The 18304-nt window shown below is 38.8% G+C and overlaps 2 protein-coding genes across 3 annotated transcripts; both read left to right on the top strand.

The window, feature by feature from the left end:
* The first annotated feature begins 1715 nt into the window (after positions 1-1715).
* Positions 1716-7988, top strand: ftr83 (finTRIM family, member 83). 2 transcript variants are annotated; one of them, XM_044371370.1, is made up of 8 exons: positions 1716-3728; positions 4196-4291; positions 4480-4713; positions 5056-5215; positions 5378-5434; positions 6139-6207; positions 6654-6736; positions 7044-7133. In XM_044371370.1, the coding sequence occupies exons 1-7, from the start codon at positions 3153-3155 to the stop codon at positions 6704-6706; spliced, it is 1245 nt and encodes a 414-aa protein (XP_044227305.1). In that variant the 5' UTR covers positions 1716-3152; the 3' UTR covers positions 6707-6736; positions 7044-7133. The 2 variants fall into 2 exon arrangements, with proteins under 2 accessions (XP_044227305.1, XP_044227304.1); XM_044371369.1 differs by lacking the exon at positions 6654-6736 and having other exon boundaries at positions 1721-3728; positions 7044-7988.
* Positions 7989-10563: 2575 nt separating this feature from the next.
* ruvbl2 (RuvB-like AAA ATPase 2) lies at positions 10564-16869 on the top strand. Its single transcript, XM_044371679.1, has 14 exons — positions 10564-10652; positions 12603-12657; positions 12832-12887; positions 13161-13302; positions 13476-13605; positions 13689-13755; positions 14064-14170; positions 14266-14359; positions 14854-15072; positions 15180-15298; positions 15457-15576; positions 15670-15799; positions 15949-16063; positions 16474-16869. The coding sequence occupies exons 2-14, from the start codon at positions 12603-12605 to the stop codon at positions 16497-16499; spliced, it is 1380 nt and encodes a 459-aa protein (XP_044227614.1). The 5' UTR covers positions 10564-10652; the 3' UTR covers positions 16500-16869.
* The last annotated feature ends 1435 nt before the right edge of the window (positions 16870-18304 follow it).

Genomic DNA, 18304 nt, shown 5'->3' on the forward strand with positions numbered 1-18304 from the left:
TATGGCACTCTTGGTTGAAATTCAATTTTTATAAAGTATTTTCTGTCTAATCTGGGATTGTGTAACAGAAAAATAGAGTACATATTAATGTAAGGTTGGAAAAAGTACATTAGCTCCTCCTTCAATTCATATCTTGCATTACTTCATACGCTAGGTAGTTTCACCTCTCCATATTTGGTCAGGTTTCTGATAAGCCAGTTTTTCCTTCCTTCCTCCAGAGTAAAGGGAGCACTCTGTGCTTACAGATTAACTACCTGTTAGTGTAGACAACCATGGCCAAGGGACAAATCTCTGAGTATGGCTTTGATATACAAAAAAGTGAAGATTATACAGTGCACATTTGTTCAAAAATGTCTATTTCTTTGAGAAAGTCAAAATGAAGCAGGGTAATGTTTAGAATACAGGACACTTTAATGAGATTTATAATGCACCTCGCCAACAGAGTAGCATGCTTGTTATAAATCTCAGTGTTCTTTGATGAAACAGACTGAAACTCCACAGTCATCTATAGCTGAGTCCAAGTTCAAGGTGAAAGGTCAACCTTCATTAAGGTGCAGTGAGCGTGCTTTCTGCAGGGCGAGTGCAGGAGAACACAAATGGCTATTTGATCAAAGGAAACAAGGAGCCATTTCACTGAGTGTGAGTAATAACAACAGGAAGACACAATATTTGAATATGTTGCGGGGAAACAGTGGACGCATTTGTTGATGCTGGTAGATACAATGCTAACAGACACAGGCCAGATGTGAACAAAAAGGTTGCACACCACTTGTAAACACTGCTGTTGTCAAGACGTCAGCCAAATCGACTCAAAGATGAGAAAAAAACACCACTTGTTGAATGTCGGTCAGTGCTGCATCCAATGGAGCTAGTCCAAATAAAAATTAAATGAATTCCAAAATAGTAGTCCCATATTTTTACGCATGTTTGTGTACATGTGTAACACACACTTCCTCAATTCTAAGTGAAGAGAGGTTCATATATAAGCAATGAGAGCTTGACAGATGCTCATATCAGCTTTCATAATCCTGTCTGCCATGAAACTGATTCTTAGGTGTATCATTTTGTGTCTGGTGGCTCAGCTGTCAAGGTTAAGTGTAGTAAGGCCAATGGGTTGTTCCTCTCCATAAAATTTCTATATTTTTGTTTTATGGAGGCAAAGTCCATCTTCTGGCTAAAAACAAGGTTAAACGACCAATTAGATTGGTAAAATAAAGTCCAGACCAATATAAAAATCTTTAAAGAGTGGAAATGCTAAAAAAAAATGAAAAAGAAAGTGTAGTAAATGTAGTATTAGTTTGAAGTGCAATTTTAAATGTTAATAGTATGATTGATTAAATTAACTTAATTTACAATCAGATGAGCTTACTAGCTTTCACTGGAACATTCTCACCTTTTGTATTTGTCATTGTCAATAGAGACTTAACGACCTGACTAATTTAATTTACATGCAAAGTAGGTGAACAGTAGGTGGGGTGCTAAAGTCTAGGATTATACACTTCTTAAAACTATTTAAGTTTGAAAAAAAAATATTATTATTTTGGGCATTTTATTCTTTTATTGGGTAGATAGTTGATAGTAGAGCGATAACAGAAAATGACAAGAGAGACACACCTTTAAAAAAAAAAAATTATATCACAAGGTCACTAGACAGTCACAAAGATAATTAACATAAAATTTAGAAAAATAAAAATAATTTGGATCTTTTCATTAAAAAGTAATTTACAATGAAAGACAATTTGAATTTATGTTTTTGTTAACACTGATAGATCATTACATCATGTCTGTTGATGTTGCATCACTTGCACTGAAGAGTATGACCTCCATCAACAGATTTTTTTTTTGTTTGTCTCATAAGATGCTACATTTAGTCTTCATGTCAGCTGTAGTTACTGTTGTTGACGGACAACAGACCCTATAATGTCTGGTACTCTGCTTGGGCCATCTTGGCTCTAACACAATGGAATCTTTTAAGCAGGCTTTCTCGGCCCTCCTGTTATCTGGGCTATCAAGTGTAGTTGCATTCCTATCTCCATTTCAATAGCCCTGAAACTCCATCTTGGCTTGGAGGTGTGTCCACTGTAAGATGAAATATGCAGAGGAACGTTTTTTTTGGGTTTTTTTTTTTAATTCAGAACAGGAAACATTCTTATAATTACTTGGAGTTTGGTGGAGAAAAAACTTTCTTATTTGGGACAATATTACAGTTGAAAGACAATCTCAGTGTTGACTTGCAGACCTGGGAAGAAGTAATGAAATGCAAAGTAAACAAGAGTTGATAATTAACTGGTTACAGATGAGGTGAAGGTTGAAATATCACCAAACGAACTGAATTTCACCAAAGCCAACAAAGCTGTTAATTTGGCATCACTACTCTTCAATCATTTAACCATACATCAGTGATAAACGGAGTGAACCACTGAAGACTTTACCGATGAGAAATTACAGCCGATCACCAGAAAAAGAGTTGTACTAATATAAGTCAAATTGCAGAAAATAATCTCTTTAGCATGAGGTTAGTTAGTACTGTGACTTGAGTGGGTATCATCACATGCTCAAAGGGAACAGTCTGTCTCCAGGCTATCTCTAACACTCTGCAATTAGAGTACACTCAACAGTAAAATGTGACACACCTGTGGTTTCCTAACAGTGCATTATTTCTTGATGACTAGTTTGAAAGGTATACTTTTTCTGTCACTCATTTGTTTGTGGGATGAAAATACTAGCAACATTGCTAAACATTATTTTCATGCTCAATTTGCACCTATTTCTTGCTAGAAAACAGATAAAATCCTCAAGGCCCGCATAGATTGTCTTTGTGATTTCTTTGGTGACTACATGACATTTAAAAAAAAAAAATTCTTGAACTGAACTTGATCTGATCACTCAAGGTCAAACCTTGTATCTTATGATCACACATTTTATTCATTCTCCTTACATTCTGTAACTGATGGAAGTATTCACTGTGTCCTTTCTTCGCCCCGCCCATGTTTTACTGGTTTCGGTTTAACCAGTTTAGCCTCCCTCTCTGTTTACTCTATATAAATTGCGCTGGTAGTACCTGTAAGATCACTTTGCCACTGTGCTGACACAAGTCACTGACTGTCACAGCAGCTTCACGACATTAGAGGGAAAAACACCAAGCTGACTCCATGTCATCCGACCAAGACGACTGCCACCTGTGTAAGGAATACCTTAGGGATCCTGTGTCTATCCCATGTGGACACATCTTCTGCTCCATTTGTCTGAAGACATACTGGGATCATGCTGACCACACAGGTTCATACCTCTGCCCACAGTGCAGAGTCACCTACAACAAGAGGCCCACCCCAAGACGCATGGGAGGCTCCCGGCACTCTACTATCCAACGCAACGCCGAATCCTTTCCACCTCCACCTCCGTCCCCTGACTACAACTACGCAGGACCCCAGGATGTAGGTTGTGACATCTGCGTTGGCAAGAAACAAAAAGCCATCAAGAGCTGCCTGATGTGTCTGGCTTCCTACTGCGAGAGGCACCTCAAGCCCCACTATGAGTCAGCCACTTTTAAGAGGCACAAGCTGGTGGATGAAATTGGCCACCTGGACAGACAGATCTGTCCCCAGCATCAGAAGGGTCTGGAGCTGTTCTGTCGCACCGACCAGATGTGTATCTGTGTGCTGTGTACAGTGAAAGAACATAAAGGTCACGACATGGTGTCTGCTGAGCAGGAGAGGGCTGAGGAGCAGGTATGTAACATTTTACTTAAAGTGACAACAGACATGTGTCAGGCTATGATCTGCTTAGCAACAGGAGTAGTAAAAAATTTTAAATGTGCTTTGCTCAACATGACAAGTATAATTTAATGTACATGGACGTTATGTGATTGTTTTAATCAGGGTGAAACATGTACACGTCTTTGTTCATTGTTCTAGTGACAAAGTGGCAGGTAGGGCATGAAAGAGCAGTTTACGATAGATGAACCAAGCCCATTAATAAAAGCCTAAGGCATTTTATGATACACACCCACATGAAAATAACTGTAATAACTGAAAGTAAATGTTATCTGCATATGCAGTTTTCCAACCTTGAGCTGTGCGCTGTATTATAAAGTCTAACATTTAAGTTTAGAATGAAAAACTCTTGATTAGATAATTTAGTCAACTTGTTGAATTGCTGTCATCGTCATCAACAATGTCTATTGTTTTCTCCATAGCAACGGCTGGGCGCAACACAGGCTGAGATCCAAGAAAAGATTCATGATCGACTGAAGCAGATGGAGGAACTGAAACAAGCAGTGGAGTCACTAAAGGTTTGTGCCAACATCATCCATCAGACAGATAAGACCCGACTAACCACAACAGACTGAATGGAAAGTTAAATCAACTACCAACACAGACAACATTCCTTCATGTAGTGATGACAGCTTCTCTCAGAGTGCTAGTAAAACCAGTGTGACATCCAGTTGATTTATGGCATGCCTCCATGTTTCCTGTGCAGCACTCAGCTCACCGAGCACTGCAGGACTGTGAGAAGATGTTTTCGGACATGATGCGCTCAATTGAGAGGATGCAACAAGAGATGACCAAGCTGATCTCCTCCAACAAGAGAGCAGCGCTCAACAACGCTGAGGGCCACATGGAGCGTCTGACCCACGAGATTGCTGACCTGAAGAGAAGAGACAACGAGATCACCCAGCTGTCCCGCACTGAGGACCACATCCACTTCATCCAGGTAACTGACAGCCTCTGAACAGAGACATTAAGATATGTTCAGTCAGATATACATTACCAGTCGAAAGTTTGGACACACTTTCTTATTCAAGGGAATGGGAAAGCATGTCCAAACTATTGACTGGTACTGTATATATTAGGCTAATGATATGACATTGCAACAGCACCACCGATTTCCGTAACTCCTCTTCAAGGGTATCTCATCATGCATTGGTGGAAATATCATGTTTACTCCACTTTATGGTGTGTATCAGTAAAACATAACTACTAACTGAAATGCATGGTGTAATCTAGAAAAAAAGAAGAATACATCATATCTGCATTACTGTTTATTTCTCTTTAGAGCTATCACATGCTGATCGCCCAGACAGAGGCTGAGGAGCTGCCTACAGTGAGTGTCAACCCCTACTTTTCCTTCGGCCCAGTCACTAAGGCCGTCTCTGAGATGAAACAGCACCTGAATGAATTCAGCAATGATGAACTGGTTAAGGTAGCCAAAGCAGGTGAGTGGAGAGCTGACATCAAGACCTTAAAAGATAAAAGACAAAGACGTAGATTTAAATGGTCTGATATTATTTCAGTCCTCTGGTAATACTGTTAATATCTTATGAACATTTTACCACTATTATCATGTTACTCATTCACTTTTTTTTTTTTTTTTGCAGTTAACAAAATTACCTTCTGTCAGCTGGATGAATCCAAAAAGAGACGGTCAACAAAAAGTGAGTCAACCATTTAAGAAAATGAACTTACCTTTAACTGATTTCATTTGAACAACAAAGCAATATGGTAATAATACAGAAAGTTCTATTAGTAATCTTGTGCAAACTGCTTCTAGTTAATCCACAAAGCCAGATAGCTGCAGTATTTAGAAATTATTTGGACCCAAAATTAAAATTTTGGATAACTGTAGCAGTAAAAGTCAAATAGATTTACAGTTTCCTTTGTCCTCAGTAGGGCTTTGTGCAATCTTGTTTGATGTTTGGCTACAGCTGGAGCATGACATTCAGTAGAGGGTAGCCCGAGGTCACTCAGTAGCCACACGGTTAAATGTTTACTTTGATTAGAATGTCAAACTGCCAGTGAGTTTATATTAGCATACCCCTCCTCCTTAGAATACAGCCAGGTTGCATGGTCTCTAACAGTTCAGATCAGCTCCATTGATACTGTGACAGTCAGTGGGTTAATACAACAAGATTATCAATACTATCCATATTATGCCTGTTTTCATTATCAGTCTTTGTTATCATATGTGTTGTGCAGTATTGTTGATTCATTGTCTGTAATTAATATCCTGATGTGGTAGAAAAAAATTCTCTATAATATCAGTAAAAAAACCAAATCCTTCAATTAAACACATTACAGTTCATTATGCCTCTATCACTATTTCCTTTTGATGATATACTATATGTATTTACTTCCACAGGTGATGAAGCTCCCATGTACAAGTCTGTACCAGTCCATGAACCTCAGTCCAGGGATGATTTTCTGAAATGTGAGTCTCAGCTTCTCTTATACTGCTCTCTGCAGTCACACAGATCACTACTCTCCCTGCTCATTTCAGTGCATGAGGCAAATTAGATGCTGACGAGGTTCTCTGTCAGACCCTGTGGCTGACCACAAAATCTGGTTTTAGTAACTACTACATGTCCCACAGTGTTGACAGAGACTGGGATTGACTCATTAAAAATATATTAGCTGGCACTTACACAGCTTTTTTTACTAAGAGCATGATTGTTTGAAAGCAGATGTTGACTAACCAGTCAGACTAGAACAAAAAGAAAATTCAGGTTTTGTCAGGAGCCAGTTTTGCTAGCATTTAATCTTAGAGGGGAATAATCTAAAGCCTGGGAACACCTTTCATTTAAAGATTCACTTTGTTAGATACATTTCTGTTTGTGGTCAAACTCACAAACAGTGTTGATACCTCTGGCATTCCAGATAATAGATCGGGCAGATCTCACCGAAGCCGTCGGGTGGCTCACCAACTGTGACCTGCAGAGGTGGAGGTACACAGCAGGCAGGTGATTTCTAACCCCTGAAATAATTCTGATTTCCATGTGTACAGCCAGAGGGTCTGCCACTTTTTCCTTCAAACCACATTATTGCAGAAGTTAGTTAAACATCTAACAGAACTGGACATTCTAATTACATTCTTCTAACCTCTGTGACCTTGCAGCTGGTGGTGTAATGGTGAAGGTAGCTTAAGCTGATGTGGAAATGAAGCTTTGCCCCTTTTGGGTTTCTAGATTTACATTTAGCCCAAAAAATTGAAGCTAAATGCCTCCTCTTGTGAAGTAAATGTTTAATTCATATCCCATCTCTTCTCAGATGCTTGTCAGCTCACTCTGGACTCAAACACAGCCTACAGACAGCTCTACTTGTCTCGAGGGAACAGGAAAGCTACCCTCAAGAGAGACCCCCAGTCCTATGGTGACAACGCTGCCAGGTTTGACTCCCTGCCTCAAGTCCTGTGCACAGAGGCGCTCTCCGGAGGCGCCTACTACTGGGAGGTTGACTGGAGTGGGGAGGGGGCTTCCATAGGAGTCACCTACAAAGGCATCAAGAGGACAGGTTATGGAGACAGCTGCCGCATCGGATACAACCGCAAATCTTGGAGCCTCTTCTGCTCTGATTCCAGCTACTCAGCCCGCCACCACAAGGACCAGATAGATATCAACGCACCCTACTCCTCCCGTATTGGGGTGTTCCTGGACCACGCTGGGGGTACCCTCTCTTTCTACACTGTAGGGGACACCATGTCTCTCATCCACCGCTTCAAGGCCACCTTTAGTGAGGCTGTCTATCCAGGCTTCTGGGTTTGGTACGAGTCAGCCATCACCATCATCCAGCTGTGATTTAATAACACACTTCCAATGATCAATGTATAACTGGGATTCAGTTTTGGTATGGGATTACAGAACAAAAATAATACTATACTTTGATTATATCTTATAATTCCTTTAAGATTGGACATCTTTGTCTTTTTTTTACTATACTTTGTACTTACTTTGCTGTGTTGATTATTGCGGAAACTATTCTTGATGACTGAATATTCTACAAATCAACATGTGTGAAATACAGCACCAGTCCAAAGTGTGTCCAAACTTTTGACTGGTACTGTATGAGATCAGGGATATAACGTGAATGAGCATTTAAAATATCATTTAAAAAGAATGAAGGCTGTACTTGATTGACATATGTCATGTGATCATTTATATAAGCTACGTTACACTTATTTTTATCAATAAACATTTTATAACCAGGATAAAGTGATATCATTGTTGTGTTTTTATTCCATCCTTCTATTCATATCACACATTTCCTCGTGCTTCCTCTCCTCAGCCTGCTTGCATGAAATATGAAAGCGGAGATGGAAAATTCATTCATTCAGTTCAGCTTTGTTTAATCAGGAAAACACTCAGATACAAGGATATCCTCAAATGTTTAACAGGTTTAAAAAAACTGAACACCATATTCCAGTTTCCTGGTCAGTAGCATCGTAAACCACAGATATTATGTTCACAATTAAAATCTGTCTTGCATTACCAAACTATTTTTTAGAAATAAAAATAAGACAGGAAGAGAATGAGACAATGACATTAAACAGAGTTGGTTTTGTTGGAGAGGGTTGGAGAGGTTTCTTGTGGGATTTAGAGATATCAAGGAGTAGGTAAAGTGTGACTGAGAGGCTCCTGAGTTTACAGATGGCTGCAGTTTAAAATATTGGTGGTTTGCTGCACTGATGTGTGGTCTACTCTGATTCTAAAGTATTTCTAAGATCTTTATCATCTGGGACAATCATGAAAAGCAGTTACTGTATTAGTGATGCTACACAGGGGTATTGTAACTGACTTGAACTTGACCACTGCAGGGAACTATATGCAACTCTTGCTGTTGGCCATTTCCTCCCCTCAATGAATCTTCATGGCTTGTTAATGAAAAAAAATTGTTTTCAGTTGGACTTTGCTACATGCATTTTGCCACTAACATCTTACTAGACTTACCATTTCTGAATCTTTTAACCATAATTTAGTGACTGCTTAGGTTGCTGTTTATGAGTCAAAGTTACTGTCAAAATATAAAAAACAGAATTTTGTCTCTGACAAACAGCTCACTTACATAAATGACAGTCAACCCAATGATGACACACATCAAGAAATTTCACCATAGTAAAAAGTGATTTGAATAAAATCCTCTTTCAGTGCTCTTTGTTTGTGATGTTGGAGTGAAGTGAGTTTCGTTTGTGGAATCTGCAGCCTTAAGGGACTTCTTTTGAAGAGAGGATATGAAAAATCCCCCAGAATTTTAGGTTATGGTCAGAGGGCGGGTCTGCCATTGTTCAGTGATACTGGATCCTATTGTTTTCTGAAATTACAACATTCTTTTCACAATTTTGTTAAACAAGCAGACTAGATTGAAAGATATTATACTTGACACAAGGGTTTGTGTTAAGGACTCAATGCTTGAGACTTGGTCCTCATATTTGATGGATTGTGCCATTTTAGTTAAAACAGGACTTCCTGATGCTCCTTTCATTTTGGACTTTCTCTGTCTCCTCAAATGAAATCACCTAAAAGGTTTGTGTTTTAAGTTTCTGAATGGTTTATGCAAATCATTTATTATGCATTTACCAAAAGTTTATCTATATTTATTATTACTACTAATTTATTCACAGAAAACTAGTAACAAGCAGCATGTAAAAAGTCAGATGACAGGCTTAATACTGATTAAGGATCTATTTTTGTCCAAGTTTATCTGGTGTACAGTTATCAGTGGTAAGTTGCTGTAACTTTGTCCTGTTGTAGCTGCTTTGTACAGAGATTCTTAAACCTGTAAAATCCCTTGTGAGCCGTGCTACCTCTAGTGGAGAAATGTATGAAGTACCAAAACTGTCATCTGTCACTATTCGCCTCGCATCACGTACTGTCTGACAAGTTGGGGACATGGAAACCACGCTAAAGCCAATAGAACAAACAAACAATAAAAGCTCTTGACATGAAGCCACAAGGATACCATCATTGCAATATTTTGAAAATGCACAACTTCTTAAATTCATCTCTTCACCTACTGTATCTCCATACTGTGTACATGTTTGTTTTGTAAGATCCACATTGTGTTAAGTGATTGCACCTGTCATTTTACACCACCAAGAGTTAAAGGAAAATGTCCATGTGTTCAATGATAGGTTGTATTCCAGTGTTTTTAATAGGACAAGAGGAGTAATTTGTAATTGTGTAATTTGTAATTTGTAAAAATTGTGGAATGAATAAAGTTAAACCCCCCCTCAGCTCCAAAATGTGTTTTTCTTCTTGTTCCTACGGTTGAATGTTTGAGCTTCACCGTGCAGATAGAGAGATGTTTTAACATTCATCTGCTGAATAGGGAACATTTCTCTGTGCTCATTGAAAATCTGATATTAAGGGGTGGGCCTGCAAGCATGATTTGTGACATCACAAATGGTTTGGTGCCAATTCTGGTTCAATATTCAACTTACACAAATGTGATGTGGAAACTTGAAGCCTGCAGTGCAAAAACACTGAGAATTACAGTGAAGTAGGAGACATCTTGTGTCCAACAGTTAAACCTCTGAAATTAAATAATTTCAGAAAAAAAAGGATACTTTAACTTTTTTGTGGAAAAACCATGTTAGACACACATTATTATTCAGAATAGGTCGTATTGTAGACTATATACTTCTTAACACATGTCTGGATGGGATCTTTAAATATCCTTCTTCAAGATACCAAGTGGGGACATGAACCAGGCGTCTAATCATTTCAAAACTTAATTATTCTTTACCACCATGTCTATAGAGGGCAGTCAACCTCAGTTTATACATAGAAAAAGAAGGACTTGTTTCTCGTCGGACAAATTTACCCTGCGCACATCCAGAAAAAAGCGCTGCATTCTCACATTTTCACAAGTGTGGCTGCACAGGTGAGTTCACGTTCATACGATAAATATTTTGACTATTTCAGACCTTCCGTTTTCACACCCTGAGACCCTAGCATGCGTATTATCTGTCTATCTAGCTATCTATCTATCTTCATCAGGGTGTGACAACATTACAGAAGAAAACCAATGAATGGCGCTAACCTAGCTAGCTAGCTGGCTAACCTGCCATTAGCTGGCGTTAGCATGGTATTTCGCTGTGCTATCCCTGTCGAGAAGACAGTAGGTAAAAATTATGGCATGCCGTTTGACTCAAGATTATATAACCGACAACTGAGATGTGTGTTGTGTTATAAAATGTAAATATTATAAATAAAAAGCCACACTAAATTGACTAATGCTATCGCTCTTTCACTCTGGTGTTGTGGCATGCGTTACAACTGTCACTATGACAACCGGCTTGTCAAGACAAACTGTAGTTAAATTTGTGTCTTCAAGCTTATTAACTGACTTAATATGAACAGCGAAAACGTACTTGTTTCCTTTTTCAATAAGAAAAGAACTCATGCATCGACAGACATGTAAATCAACAAAGGAAGCAGCCCTCAACCAAGAGTACACTTACACTGAAAGTCTCGAGTACTAGGCCATACTAAAACTGGGAAATCTAAGTTAAGAGTCTGGGGAGTGAATTGAAATATTTCTGACCTTTTAATTTTATTGAAAATCTCTTAATGAACAAAAATGTCCAACTTGGATTCATCAGTTCACAGAGTCAGAAGAATCGGATTTATCCGCCAAGTAGCAAGTACAAGGAATTCACTGTGGTCCAGATGTCAACAGAAACATCAGTAAACATGAACATTAAACAATAAACATAAACACAAACATAACTGTAAGAAAGAGAGGGACAGTAATTCACAAAGACTCTGTGTAGTGGGGGCGGACTATGTGTTTATTGCATATTATATTTTGCATGTTATATTGCATGCCATATTGCATATTGACATGATAGAAACTATGTGTGTGCAAAAAGCAGAATATAGATAAATATAGATAGGATAAATACTAATGTAAATATAATTATTAAATATAATTATGAATTTGAGTGTAAATAAACGGTGTGTATAAACATATATATGTATATGTGTATATATATGTGTGTGTGTGTGTGTGTATATATATATATATATATATATATATATATATATATATATATATATATATATATATATATGTGTGTGTATGTATATATATATACACATCATTAAAAATTCAAATCTATATACATCTACACAGTGCAGGACAGACAAAGACACAGTATAAACAATATGAATTTGAATGAGATATGGGGTGAAGTGGAGTTGGTACACACTCATTACCTTTTCCAGTCATCAGCAGATCATTTCCAAGCCTCTTGACCTTCTATGACTTGATAAAAGTTTCTGAGCTGCTATCAGAGTGTTTCTCTGCACTGCTGAAGCACACACCTTGTTGACTCCTTGCTGTGACTTGACATCAGGTGCAGTCAACCCTCTGTTGCAAGGCAGAGACCCTCATGACCCTATAGACTGATTTTGTTGTTGATCCATTTCATCCACATTGTTTAAATCAGAGTTCCAGTTTCTGGATAGCTTGTGTGATATAAACTACTGTGCTATTTTTTTCTGTGAGATGCTATTTTGTTCTTTAGAGTAATTATAGTCAGCATTTTCTTTGTTGTGTCTTGTGAGCTGGATTACCTGTCATGGTGACCGCTTACTGTGCCTGGTGTCCCTTTAAAGTCCCACAAAGGTCAGAGAACCTGCTAGTTAATAGGACTTTGAATACAAATATTTGTGTCTATTGGAACAGTCACTAATATTTGTTAATCAGTTTTTGCCTATTCTGTAATTATATCCTGATTCCATTAGTTTCCAATAGCACCTCCTCTGCCTCCTAAGAGCTGTTTTTTTATATTAAGAGTATTTCTGTCCTGCTTTTGACTTATTACAGATGGCGGCTACAAAGGTCCCAGAGGTTCGTGACATCACACGGATTGAGAGAATTGGTAAGAATCCATATTTACACTAGTACCCTAATTATTCAGCTCTTTATATTAATGCAAGTTAATGAGTGGTAAATCTGTTTTATTGTAGATCAGCTTTATGTACTTTGATGCAAGTGGTACCTTGTCTTCCAAATGTGGTTACTGCTAATGTGTTTATCTCGATCTTGTGTTTAGGTGCACATTCTCACATTCGAGGCCTTGGCTTGGATGATGCTTTGGAACCAAGACAGGTAGCGTTAAGGCTTCAATTGATAGGCTGTAGCTGTGAAAACATTTAAAGTATATAACCTTGTAAGGAACTGATTTCCTGTTCTTCCCTGTCAGTAATCCTGTTTGCAGGGTTTCTGACATATGTCAAGTAATTGTTGAAGTGTATGGTTATCTTCCAAAAGGATTACAGTAGAGACTGCATGCAACACTTCAGTCTCCTATGTTGAGCTGTTCAAAATGCTGGATATGTGTTGAATTTGGGTTCAAGGATACCTGTTTCTGCTCACCTGCAGGTGTCTCAGGGGATGGTTGGCCAGCTGGCCTCCCGTCGGGCAGCAGGGGTCATTCTGGAGATGATCAAAGATGGCCACATTGCTGGCAGGGCAGTACTGATCGCCGGCCAACCTGGCACAGGAAAGACTGCCATTGCTATGGGTAAGGGCCACGTTGGAGGCTTTCCAGAACATAATATCATTTCCCCTGGAGGTGATATTGTTGCCTTGCAGTGATGTAATTGACTTAAGTAATATTTTCGTTAAAACATGAGTTCCTGCTCCCATATTCACTAACTGATTAATGGTTCAGCTGAGACTTTGCTTTTTATGCAGGTATCGCCCAGTCTCTTGGCCCTGACACACCCTTCACAGCGCTGGCTGGTAGTGAGATCTTCTCTCTGGAGATGAGCAAGACTGAGGCACTCAGCCAAGCTTTTAGAAAAGCCATCGGAGTGAGGATCAAGTAAGTGAGAAAACACAGTAATTGTGTTTGTAGCTCTCATTGTTGGAAATGAACCGTTATTCATAGGTGTCTTTCTTTTGCAGAGAAGAGACGGAGATTATTGAAGGAGAGGTGGTGGAAATCCAGATTGACAGACCAGCCACTGGAACGGTAGGCTGCTTACGCTGTTGACAGCTGCAACAACACCCATAATTTCACCCATAATAAGTCTTACAGACTCATTCATTATGCCTGCTCTGGCAAATATTTTATAGAACACACTATTGGTGTTGTGAGAGAGCAGTCTTTACACATTTGATGTAATGTGTAAATACCTGGGGAAAAATAAATCTCTGAATGAATGAATAAAGCTGTATTGTCAATTTACTGAACATCCTTTGCTTTTACAGTGTAAAACAGCACACAGTCTGCTATCATAAAGACAAACCTCTCATAGCATGTTTAACTTTGTCTATCAGGGTGCCAAGGTGGGCAAGCTGACTCTGAAGACTACAGAGATGGAGACAATATATGACTTGGGCAACAAGATGATCGACAGTCTCAGTAAAGAGAAAGTTCAAGCGGGGTAAGTTCATCTCTTGTTTATATATATTAGGGTCTGATATCTTCACGTGTGTCACAGTTTCAATCTCAACCGTCTTTCTCTTTGTTTTCTCCCAGCGATGTTATTACCATTGACAAAGCTACCGGAAAGATCAGCAAGTTGGGCCGCTCCTTCACCAGAGCCAGAGACTATGATGCCATGGGAGCTCAGGTAACCTGTAACCGTCACATCACTAAAATGTTACTGCTGTAGACATTAATCTGCACTCACAAACAACAGCAGTTTGGAACTTTCAGCAGTGAAATATGTTTTTTAAAATAACTTTATGTACTAACAGTATTGTTATATGGATAGAAAAACATGATGGTCCTTGTTATTGTCCTTCAGTTCACAGCCAGTCGCTTCTTGTAGATTTAAACAATCAGTATTGAGTCCAAAAAAACTGTTAACTGGGAATTCTGTCTCCCAAAGGACTTGCAACATGGTCACCTGCTCTAGTTAAAAATATTTTTTTTATTACAATATTAGTACAACATTTCAAGCCCAAATTTACTCTTTGTCAGGTGCAAAGGAATCAAAAAAAGATTTGTCTGTGTCACAGATTCACAAATTCCTTGGTTGCTTCTTATAATTTATTTTGTCAACATATTCATACTCTTTTGTATGATGGCTGATTTTTAAAAATATTCTTGTCATCCTTGTAGACACAGTTTGTACAGTGTCCAGAGGGAGAGCTGCAGAAGAGGAAGGAGGTGGTCCATACAGTGTCCCTCCACGAGATCGACGTCATCAACAGCCGCACACAAGGCTTTCTGGCTCTCTTCTCCGGAGACACCGGAGAGATCAAATCGGAAGTCCGTGAGCAGATTAATGCCAAAGTGTGTGAGTGGAGGGAAGAAGGCAAAGCAGAGATCATACCAGGGGTAAGTTCAGGTGTGTGTGTGTGTTTGTGTGTTTGTGTGTGTGTTTGTGTCTGTGTGTGTATTGCTAGTGATTGTACTTGACTGATTTTCCATGTTTGTGATTCCAGGTGTTATTTATTGATGAAGTCCATATGCTGGACATGGAGTGTTTTTCCTTCCTGAACCGTGCTCTGGAGAGTGACTTGTCCCCAGTTCTCATTATGGCCACCAACAGAGGCATCACTCGGTACTGTTTACATCGATTTTTGTTTACCTTAAACATTTATCTCATTTAGGAATACGCTGATATAGGAAATTTTAATTTCTTACAATCTGCCTACTTCAAAATGATCAAAAATATTATGTTTAACACTGAATATTTACTCTTCTTTGTTTTTCTCTCAGTATCCGCGGCACAAACTATCAGAGCCCTCATGGCATCCCCATCGACCTGCTGGATCGGCTGCTCATCATCACCACCTCCCCTTACACTGAAAAAGAGACGAGGCAGATCCTCAAAATTCGGTGAAGATCTGCGTCCATCATTCTGTCGGCAAACATTGCTCCCTTCCTCCCAGTGTTGGAAACGTGAAGTGACTCTGTGTGGGTTTATTTCAGGTGTGAAGAGGAGGATGTGGAGCTGAGCGAGGAGGCTCACACGGTCCTGACCCGCATCGGCATGGAGACGTCACTGCGCTACGCCATCCAGCTGATCAGCACTGCTGGCTTGGTGTGTCGCAAACGCAAGGTAAGCTCAGTGTGAACGAGTGGATTTTATTACAGCTGTAACACAGGTTTAAATGTTTTTCCGTAGTAATGTTAGTAATGATTTCCTGTAGCCTCAGTGCTCAGAGTGTCCAGTACTCAGATCGTGTGTGTGTGTTTTGGCTTCTTCAGGGGACAGAAGTCCAGGTGGAGGACATTAAAAGGGTTTACTCTCTGTTCCTGGATGAGGCCAGATCCTCCCAGTACATGAAGGAGTATCAGGATTCCTTCCTCTTCAATGAAACACGTGAGTTTGCTGTTTATCCTCTGTGTCTCTTGTCGTGGCAGAATTCCTCTGCTTTGGATCCCGCAGATCACAGTGATACTGCATTTACACAAACGCAGGTTAAATCAAAGTAAAACAATGCATCAAAATGTTGGAACAGGCTGTTATGGTGCTGCACGTGCTGGTATCTACCACAGTCATTAGAAGATTCCAGTGTTGACATGTTTACTAAAACTGTTCTCCAAAGTTCTGTTTAGTTGGTAGTCTCTCAGCAGAGCAGAGAAGAGAGATATGAGGGGAAAAAAAAGCCTTATGCAATACACAATATGATTTGTACATTTTAAAAGAAGGCGAGTGAATTTTCTATGTGAAATACATGAATTCTACATTACCTGGTGAATAAGGAAGATATATCTGTTCTTGTGTTTCAGAAACGGCTGCAATGGATACCTCATAATGAAGATGACTGTGTTTTCTAACTGTGAAGTTTTTATGTTGTTGATCGTCCTCTGCGGTTGAAGTCAGTTCAGAATTGGATGTTACTTAAATTTGATTTCAACAAATCCGAATCAGATTGAAGATAGAATTCAGATGGTAAAAAAAACCACTGAATTTCCCTACATTGTTTCCCTGTTCACCCCCCAGTTCTACATTGTTTGAATTTAAATTTATTTACTGAAATGTTACTTTTTTTCTGAAATTACTGCAATTCTGTTCATCACTGAGGCCTTGTGGTAGGAATATCCATTCCTTTATTGCTTTTTTTTGTTGACCTATCTTTACATGGTTTATTTTTAGGAAAATGATTAAACAGGCTTTTATAAGCACACTGTGTTCTTTTGCTTTATTCTTTGTCATTCAGTCTTGATTGCTACAAAACTGATTTTACTGGTTAGAAAAGATTTATTAGAACATGCTTGAACTATGTATAACTCGCGAAGCCAAACTAGTTCAAACAGCCTCACTCATTTTAGGTACTTATGATACTTAACTAAATCAACCACAGACTACTAGCCATGAAATGATCCCTTCTTAATGTGATTCCAAAGCAAAAGATGGGAGGACAAAATCCACAGTCCTCGTTCTGAACAAAACTCAGTTCTAAAATTTAGCTGAAGCTAATATGAAGCTTCAACAGGTTGAGTTAAACAAATCAAGTAGGTTACAGGCTCTTCAGCATGATATTTCTAGACAGTATTTACTTGCTGAGCAGTGGTGGAGTGATAATAAGAGGGGATTTCGTATTAAAAAGACTCAGAACTCAGACAATCCAACTGGTTGTCTTCTTCTAACAGCTGAAAGCACATATTAACCTCAGCTGAACTCAAGAATGCATTTTTGCATTAAATGAGAACTTTTTTTTGCCTCCATCTCTTACAGTGGATGTGTTACAAAGGGATCTCGTCACTATGTGAATACTGAATGTGAACCTTTCTTTGAAGCTCCTATCTTCATTGTTAACCTGCTAGACAATGAGTCTTTGTCGTCTAAATAAATTTGTTTGAGCACCAATTGATAAAACAACTCTTAACAAGAAACTATTAAAATGCCTGTCATAAAAACCTTGAGATTGAAGCCTGTAGTAGTTGTATGTTGCTGCCACAAGGTGGAGCCCAAAGATCTCTCTTATAGACATAGTTTCACTAAATACACCTGAATGTGAGTGTGAGTGCTGTGCTGAGTTTAATATGAGCCCCTGCCATGCTTTTCAATAAGCAAGTCAAGTAGCATTGCTGACAGCCTAAAAATATCTTCATATTGCATCATTTAGTTTATTAAAGCCATCTTCCTGTATGATGGGTGTGAGTTTGTACTGTAAATGACTGCAGCTAGTCCACACCTCAATCTCACACCCTGTCTGTTGCACTGTAGGTGCTACCCTGCTTTGACAAACACACACTGTGGAGCAGACTTCCTCACACCTCTGTATTTAGATGTGCAGTGAAGCAAATCCCATCATTGCACCTTGCTTTGTAGTGTTATTCCATTATGGGTTCATATGTTTAATTCATCTGAAAATGGTTCCCTCTTCAATCTTAAGAGAGAAAATTTTATAGCATCATAGTTTTAAAATGTTGTTTGTATAACTGTTCCAAATTGTAATTTTCACCTTATAAAAACGGTCACATCATCGTTAGATATCCATCAGATAGTTTTTATCATTGGCTGCTACATGTAATATATTATTAAAAGTATATTGCAGTTACTTGACATGTCGGTAAATTTACCTGGACAGATCAAAGAGACTTATTACAGGAATTC

The sequence above is a fragment of the Thunnus albacares genome, chromosome 13, assembly GCF_914725855.1.
Source record: "Thunnus albacares chromosome 13, fThuAlb1.1, whole genome shotgun sequence".
Lineage (NCBI taxonomy): Eukaryota > Metazoa > Chordata > Actinopteri > Scombriformes > Scombridae > Thunnus > Thunnus albacares.

Coding starts and splice junctions, on each gene's coding strand:
- ftr83 (XM_044371369.1), top strand. CDS start 3,153: ATGTCATCCGACCAAGACGACTGCCACCTGTGTAAGGAATACCTTAGG. Junction 4,292..4,479: donor AAGCAGTGGAGTCACTAAAG/GTTTGTGCCAAC, acceptor TTTCCTGTGCAG/CACTCAGCTCACCGAGCACT. Junction 5,435..6,138: donor AAAGAGACGGTCAACAAAAA/GTGAGTCAACCA, acceptor TTACTTCCACAG/GTGATGAAGCTCCCATGTAC.
- ruvbl2 (XM_044371679.1), top strand. CDS start 12,603: ATGGCGGCTACAAAGGTCCCAGAGGTTCGTGACATCACACGGATTGAG. Junction 13,303..13,475: donor AAAGACTGCCATTGCTATGG/GTAAGGGCCACG, acceptor CTTTTTATGCAG/GTATCGCCCAGTCTCTTGGC. Junction 15,073..15,179: donor AAGCAGAGATCATACCAGGG/GTAAGTTCAGGT, acceptor TTGTGATTCCAG/GTGTTATTTATTGATGAAGT.